The sequence below is a fragment of the Sinocyclocheilus grahami genome, unplaced genomic scaffold, assembly GCF_001515645.1.
Source record: "Sinocyclocheilus grahami isolate Dianchi unplaced genomic scaffold, SAMN03320097.WGS_v1.1 scaffold171.1, whole genome shotgun sequence".
Lineage (NCBI taxonomy): Eukaryota > Metazoa > Chordata > Actinopteri > Cypriniformes > Cyprinidae > Sinocyclocheilus > Sinocyclocheilus grahami.
Window position 1 is genome coordinate 1,817,745 of NW_015505350.1, and position 8,616 is coordinate 1,826,360.

At 35.5% G+C, this 8,616-nt stretch overlaps 1 protein-coding gene across 1 annotated transcript in view; it reads left to right on the top strand.

The window, feature by feature from the left end:
- tenm4 (teneurin transmembrane protein 4) overlaps positions 1–8,616 on the top strand; it is a 245,415-nt gene that overhangs the window by 219,350 nt on the left and 17,449 nt on the right. Inside the window, exon 26 of the mRNA XM_016283213.1 lies at positions 3,111–3,346. Within this exon, the coding sequence (XP_016138699.1) occupies positions 3,111–3,346 (236 nt within the window). The remainder of the gene's footprint in view (positions 1–3,110; positions 3,347–8,616) is intronic.

An 8,616-nucleotide genomic window follows, 5' to 3' on the forward strand; every position in this document is an offset into this window, starting at 1 on the left:
GTCACCCAGAAGTAATTACTTCCTTTGTTCTCTTATATACTAGAAACTTAGTAGCTGTACATAAAGTAAAATAACTGTGAGGCAGAATTGATATGTTTGTGGGAAGCAAACAGGCCTCTTCTTCGTGAAATCAATAGAGGCATGAGTGTTTGTATTTTCTCTAAAATCGCAAGACCGCCCACTCATGAAGAAAGAAGTCCAGATTGATTTCCTGTCCACCACTTTCTGTTTGTTCCAGCCTCCCTTTTTCACCAAGCTCCTGCTTTTCTGGTCCATCTTAGAAAACCAAATCTTAATCACTTTGGCCCTCGAGACAGAGGGGTGTGGTTGGGGTTAGGGGCCGCCATTCTAGCTTGTGATTTTCCTTGCATACTTTGGCATTTCGATATCCTGTTTTTCACCTAACCAAGCGCTCCATCGATTCCCAATAAATAGCTTTGAACTCCCTGTGCCCTGCTCTATTTCCTCAGAAACTGTAAAGATTTTTCTGCGCTCCTGTGAGCGTTTGATTTGAAGGGCTGTCCTCCTCCCCTGGGCTTCAGTTGGTTTACCGACGACTGCTTCTGAGAGAAGAGGTAGAGGGCGTAAAGTTCTGCTGGTGTTCTTATCCTAGAGTAAACTAATGGTCACCTACGCATGGTGACCTTGTCCTGGACATCTGCTGGAGAGAGAGAGAAAAAGAGGGCTTACTGCCAAATGCTTTGCTGCTAATTAATTCACTATTGTCTGCTTTGTAAACGGAAACCAGTTTGGCTTTAGCTCCAACACAGAGTTTCGCGCGCAGTCTGGATATGCATTTCACGGAGGTCGTGACCTTGTGCTGTTTATTGACTTTCCAAGGTTGAGTGAGCATGTGTTCGATTTCCAGGTCATTCAGTCAGAGGTTTTTTTCAGGGCACCAATATTATTTACCTGAATAAGCCATCAAAAGACAAATATGCAAGAGCTGCTTATACATTTGACATTGCTGAGATCCAATTTATGCACAACTTTGTTCATCTTCAAAGACAGTATAGAGGACGAAACGGACAACTCGTGTGAGTTGAATCATTCAATGTGACTTTAAGTCTTGCCTTTCAATCAAAAGCAAGCCAATTATGTTTTTTAGAATGATTTAAGATAAAGACGCTAAATTTAAGATGTCATTGTTATCAGATATTATTTCTGAATTTTATGGAGGAATGTTTCTTCTTATAAATATTGAGATAAAGTTAAAAATAGTAACAGTCATATCATTAGATATACATTTGTTACAAGAAATGAAGTCACACTGCAAGATACGAGATACAAAATAAGTTGCAGCTGCTAGAAATAAAGTCATAATTACAAAATGTAAATGCAACTTTATTTGTAAAAACAGTCACATTGTGACGAGATATATTTGCATGGCAAAATATGAAGTTGCAGCTTCTAGACCCTAAATCACAATTACGAAATATAGTTAGATTTCAACAAATAAAGTTGCGTTTATGAGAAATAGTCATCATCAAGACTTTAAGTCTTGCCTTTCAATCAAAAGCAAGCCAATTATGTTTTTTAGAATGATTTGAGATAAAGACGCTAAATTTAAGATGTCATTGTTATCAGATATTATTTCTGAATTTTATGGAGGAATGTTTCTTCTTATAAATTTTGAGATAAAGTTAAAAATAGTAACAGTCATATCGTTAGATATACATTTGTTACAAGAAATGAAGTCACACTGCAAGATACGAGATACAAGATAAGTTGCAGCTGCTAGAAATAAAGTCATAATTACAAAATGTAAATGCAACTTTATTTGTAAAAACAGTCACATTGTGACGAGATATATTTGCATGGCAAAATATGAAGTTGCAGCTTCTAGAGCCTAAATCACAATTACGAAATATAGTTAGATTTCAACAAATAAAGTTGCGTTTATGAGAAATAGTCACATTGTGAGATAAATTTGTTATGAAATATAGTCACATTGCCAGATATGAAGTTGCAACTGCTAGAGACTAAATCACAACTATGAGATCTTTTCAGATTTTGATAATCTGACAAAGTTGCATTTAAGAGAGTCACATTGTGAGATAAATTCGTAATGAAATGTAGTCACATTGTGAGATATGAAATTGCAGCTGCAATAAACAAAGTTGCAATTATGAGATATAATGCCATTGTGACAATGAAAGTTGTTTATGAGAAATGCAGTCGCAAAATTGTGAGATATAGTCTCAGCTACTTTTAGATGTGTATTTTTTATGCTTGACAGATGTGACATTTTAATTCATTTTAACAAACACATGAAAATGTGTGTTATTCCTTATAAAGTAGATGTAGGTGCAGGTAGAAATTAGCCGCCTGAGGGTATTAGCATGATGGCTGTTGAGTGATTTGTTTAGCTGTAAAAGGACTGTTTTCTGTCACAAACTCTGACTTTCACTGTATTTAATTGGAATAGAATCACTTTAAAAATATTATTCAGTTTATTTTTAACAGGGAATGAGTGTCCACTAGCTACGTGTTGTCTGCACTGCTTTTGAGTTATTAATTCCCTTTGACTAGTAATGAGTTTCATCAAAGCACTCACTGACATCTTCTCATTTGGTACGTCATTCTTGTTAACAGTCTCTCTCCCATTCACTGTCTTCGCTCTTTATTTCTCTCAGGTTCACCCCCTTTTTCTCTTCAACTGTCTTCCATCTTCCGTGTCCCTCCAAAGCGCTTAGCGAGACCACCTGGGGATGGAGGCAGACAGTTTCAGATTTAGTTGCATCTCAGTTGCCACAGGCAGACGGCTTCAACTATGATAGCTTTCTGCCTCTCTTTCGTTCTCTCTCTTTCGGTCTTCTGAGGGCAACTCAAAGACTAACTAGGCTTTGAATCATCCCTTTGTTTGGTCTGTCTGTCTGGTCGTATTCAACAAACTGGTGTCATAAATTTGGCTGCCATTTTGAGAGAAATACAGCATGTAACCAATGAAGGGTGGCAATCATAATCTGTAAAATTCTGTCAGCTTTTACTAATACTTGCATTGAGTAAGTAAGTAAATGAGAACAAATTTTTCATTTATAATTCAATGTTGGATAATACTTAGTTAATAATTAGTTTGTGAGACTAGATTGTTTGTGTTTAAATCGTAGATCAAGTCAAAAACAGTTACTACATCGGTCTGGATGGCTCCTTGCGTCTGGTATTGGCCAACGGTATGGAAGTGTCTCTTCACACGGAGCCTCACCTGCTGTCAGGAACTGTCAACCCGAGCATAAGCAAGAGAAATGTCACTCTGCCCATCGATAATGGACTCAACCTGGTCGAATGGAGACAACGGAAAGAACAGGCACGAGGACAGGTCACAGTGTACGGACGCAGACTCAGGGTAAGAACGTCACAGAATTTTCTTTCCACATTTAATGCTGCTGCATCTGAGTTTTTTTCTCTTATTTGTGACCCTGGACCACAAAACCAGCCATAAGGGTCAATTTTTCGAAATTGAGATGTATACATCATCTGACAGCTGAATAAATAAGCTTTCCATTGATGTATGGTTTTGTTAGGATCGTACAATATTTGGCCGAGATACAACTATCTGAAAATCTGGAATCTGAGGGTGAAAAAAAAGAGAAAATCGCCTTTAAAATTGTCCAAATTAAGTTCTTACCAATGCATATTACTAATCAAAAATTAAGTTTTAGTATACTTACAGTAGGGCATTTACAAGATGTCTTCATGGAACATGATCTTTACTTAATATCCTAATGGTTTTTGGCATAAAATAAAAATCAATAATTTTGACCCATACAATGTATTTTTGGCTATTGCTACAAATAGTGTTGTCAAAAGACCCGGTACTTCGGTACAAAGTCGGTACTAAAAAATTAAAACGTTACGGTACCAGGTTTTTTTAAGTACCGGTGGTACCGAGTGCCCGGTCAACCCGGTTCTTGATGCGCTATCCGAAAGTTGCGCAGATGCGCTCTCTTCATAAAAGCACTGAGACGTGGCGACATCAAAACGAGGAAACACAGCAAACTAACAAAACACTTTAAATACACCCAGATCAAAGAAAGAGTTCCAGCAGGTAAGTTTCATTTTCATTTTTAATATTTAGATCGGTTTTCCCAATAATTTGTTTTGTTTGGGGCGCCCCGCCACAATATCAAAACTGACCGCCACAAATAGATTTTCCAAAAGGTTTTGACTTCGTTGAATAAACATGAGCACTGCACTTGTCAAAGTCGAAACTGCACGTGCGGGTGTTTTTATATCACTGTATTTCTGAAGGAAACCGACTGTCTTCAGAAAATTATGGATGACATTTTCATTTCATCTTGCCTGTAATGCCTGAGCAGCGTTTGTGAGCTGAGCGCTGCTTTGTGTACAGCCATTACTGGGGAAACCTCTATCTCTCCCACTCCAACAGCGCCTCCTGCTGGCAGAGAATGAATTTGCATATATATGCCGCCACATATAGAGTGCGAGTCTGTGGGAAACACCGCTTCTATTATGAATATTAGTCAATATTTTAATTTGAATGTCGGATTGAAATGAACGCTGTTATAAGAGTGCATAGGTGCGGCTAACGGTAATATAATGAGCATTAGAATGAAGTTTCTTTATGAACTATTTAATGCTCCTATAACTTTTATTAGGGTAAAAAAAACAGGAGGACATGATGATATTTACTATTTTTACACACCAGAGGCTTTTAAATGAATTGTGAATCTAAAATATGCGTGTTAGAGAATGTACAAATGGTTAACATTGTTTGTGTCATATCAGTCAGAAAAGCAGTTCTGGGTTTTTTTTTGTTTTTTTTTTGGCTAACTTAGTTGTTATTCTTGGCTGAATAACTCTAGGTTTTCAAAAATTAAATATGTACACAGTTTGGATTAAATGAAAGCATAGTCAAAATTTTTAATTAGCATGTTTTTGTGTTTTGCTTTGGTACCGAGACCCGTGGATTTTCACTGGTATTGGTACCGAATACTGAAATTTTGGTACCGTGACAACACTAGCTACAAATATACCCCAGCGACTTAAGACCGGTTTTGTGGTCCAGGGTCACATTTGTACATGAATTTCAGAGTCTAATTATTTCAAAAAAAGCTGGCAGTTCTGTGCTGTTACTGGAAAAGATGGTAAAAGCAAAGAAGTTTTTTTTTTTTACAGGATCATGCGGAAGTGTTTTAGACACATTTAAGAAAAAATTATGAGAGCTATGAAGCCCGCTGACAACACATCCAAGGCCAAATCCTTAGAGATTAATTCAAAAGCTACTATTTATACTGTTGACCAGCTATTTATTAATTTAGAAGATGCTTTTATATCCCAAGCAATTTACCAAAAAAAATACACCTAATCTTGTAAATTGAGTATCTAATTATGGTCTAATGTCACAAAATTCAGAAAGAATTCCATAGAAAACAACACTTTGAATATTTAAAAATTTAAATGTGAGCACTTACATTGTCAATGTACTCTGAAAGTATGGCGATAGATTGTTCGTGATTGATTGGCTATAAAAGCTTCATATTTTATTTGTATAAATAATTTATGGTTTTTGGATTAAATAATAAATATCATTAAAACTGCATAGCGTTATTTTTGTTCAAATACCTAATATTTTAAAACGAAGATAAATTATTCATTATTCCTGTTGCCTAAACTTTACATTTTGCATTTGTATTTTATTTCTATTCATCAAATAAAAATTGTCATTGTGTTTTGCGAGACTAACTGCACAACCTACCTGTCATCAGAACTTCACATAGTCAGGTAATTGTGTACAGACCCCAGCGTTACCTCAACGTTGTCATCTGCTCATCCTGAGTTAATTTTACGCAGGCACAGTTCCATACCTCGCAGACACACCTCCACATAGCAGCTAATCTGAGCATCAAGACCCTGTACTTGCAGTAATTGCTTCTCGATTATAATCTCTACTGCTTCTTCTCATCAGTCTCAGTCACACACACTGCGCCTGTCCTTTAGACTGATCACTCTTATTATGGCTGCCCCGTAGAGTCTAGCCAGGCCTTACCGGTCAAGTAGCTGCCTTCCAAGGTCAGTTTGCGCATGTGAGCGCATGTGTGTGTCTCAGCGGACGATCCATCATTCAGCAGCCGTGTCTCTATGACCCTGAGGGCTGAGGTCAGCGCCTAGAGCAGGGTTGACTCTCTCGTGATCAAAACCCTGAGGGTTTCCTCAGACAGCATCTGATGTCTTCATAATTCTTGTGCTGCCAGTAATGGGACCACCTCACAGCTTTTGCAAGATGATATATGTGCATATACAGAATATTTAAAAAATTTGGTGTCAGTAAGATTTTTGCAATTAATATTTTTATTCCGCAATAATGCATTAAATTTATCCAAATTTATAGTAAAGATATTTATGATGCTACAAATGATTTCTGTTTCAAATAAATGTTGTTCTTTTGAATTTTCTGTTCATCAAAGAATCCTGAAAAATGCATAATTTATGTAAATATATTAAGCAACAATATCAGTGAAAAATCTGTGGTTTTTATCAGTGATAAATAATAGATAATAATAAATATTTCTTGAGCATCAAATGAGCAGATTTAGATTTTTGAATGATCATGTGACACTGGAAACTGGAGTAATGATGCTGAAAATTCATCGTGACATGAATAAATTACATTGTAAAATATATATATTTTTAAAAAGTTATTTTTAATTGTAATGCATAATGCAATTATGTTTTGTGTATGTGTGTGTGTGTGTGTGTGTGTATATATATATATATATATATATACAGTATATATGTATATATATATATATATATTTATACACACACACATACATACATACATACATACATATATATATATATATATATGTGTGTGTATACAGTGCCCTCCATAAGTATCGGGACAGTAATGAAAAAAATTGCTTTGCTTGCTGTGTAGTCAAGACATCTGCAAATATGATTAAAGATTAATATGAGACAAAACTACAGAATGTCACATTTTATTATTGGGTGTTTCAACACATACATGTTTTACCAGATAATAAGGACAACACTTTTAGAGTTCATCCCACTATCTGATGTGAGCATAAGTATTGGAACAGTTGAACTAAAGGCAGATGTAAAAGACTAAAAGCTATTATTCAGTTGCGGATCCCTTGCGTTCAATCACAGCAGTGAGTCTGCGACCCATAGACATCACCAGACTCTTGGTCTCATCTTTTAAAATACTTTTCCCAGCCTTTATTGCAGCCAATTCCAACTGTTGCTTGTTTTAGGGAGTTTCTGCCTTTAGTCTCTTCAGCTGGTGAAATTCACGTTCAATCGGATTTAAATCTGGAGATTGATTTGGCCAATCTAAGACTTTCCATTTCTTTGCCCTGATAAACTCCTTGACTGAACTGGCAGGGCGTTTTGGGCAGTATTCGAACTATACCGTGGACTCTGGGGGAGCCCACTTGTTTTTTGTTTTTTTGAAATAAATTACATTTGAACATGAATTAAAATCAAAAACTTTAAATTGTAATAATATTACACAATATTGTCAATATTTTTGATCACATTAATTGTAGCCTTTTGAATGCTATTGTGATTTTATTTAAACTGTGCTTAAAAAGCATTAAAATAATGTACACACGAGACAAGACTTCAGTCATATCAGTAGTCTAGAAAAAGTTATTTTGTTACATAATGTTTTCTTTCTTTCTTTCTTCATGTCTATGTCTTATTAAGGGGAGCCGAGCTCCCCCGTAGTTCGCACCCTGGTTTTGGGTCATTGTCCTGATGCAATATGAAGCGCATTCTGATGAGTCTGGTGGCATTTTCTTGAATATTGGTAGCCAAGATGTTTGTGTACACTTCTGCATTCATTCTGCTTCTGTCATCAATACATTAAGTCATCAGTAAATTTGAGAGGGCCTGTTCCAGAGACAGCCATGCATGCCCATGCCATGACACCACCTCCACCATGCTTTACAGATGAGGCTGTATGCTCAGGATTATTCGCAGTTCCTTTTTTTCTCCACACTTTTGCTTTCCCATCACTTAGATACAGGTTAATCTTTGTCTCATGTGTCCATAAAACTCTAAAAATCTATATGCCTCACCTTTGTGCTTTTTTTTGCAAACTCTAATGTTGCTTCTATTTTTGGTGCTGGTCAGAGGTAGGTCTATAGTTTTGTCTCAAATTCATCTTTTAATCATATTTATAGATTTCTTGACTCCACACCAAACAGAGCAATTTTGTCTTTACTGTCCCAATACTTATGGAGGGCACTGTATATATATGTGTATGTATTTATATTAGTACTGTCAAATGATTAATCGTGATTAATCATATCCATAATAAAAGTTTTTGTTTACATAATATATGTGTGTATACTGTGTATATTTATTATGTATAGGCCTATATAAATACAGACACATGCATGTATACATTTAAGGAAAATATGTTATGTTTATATATAATATAAAATATAAGAATATGAATATATAAATGTATAAATATGTATATGCATAATAAATATACACAGTACACATACATATATAATGTAAACAAAAACTTTTATATTGAATGTGATTAATCGTTTGACAGCACTAATATATATATATATATATATATATATGTGTGTGTGTGTGTGTGTGTGTGTGTGTCCT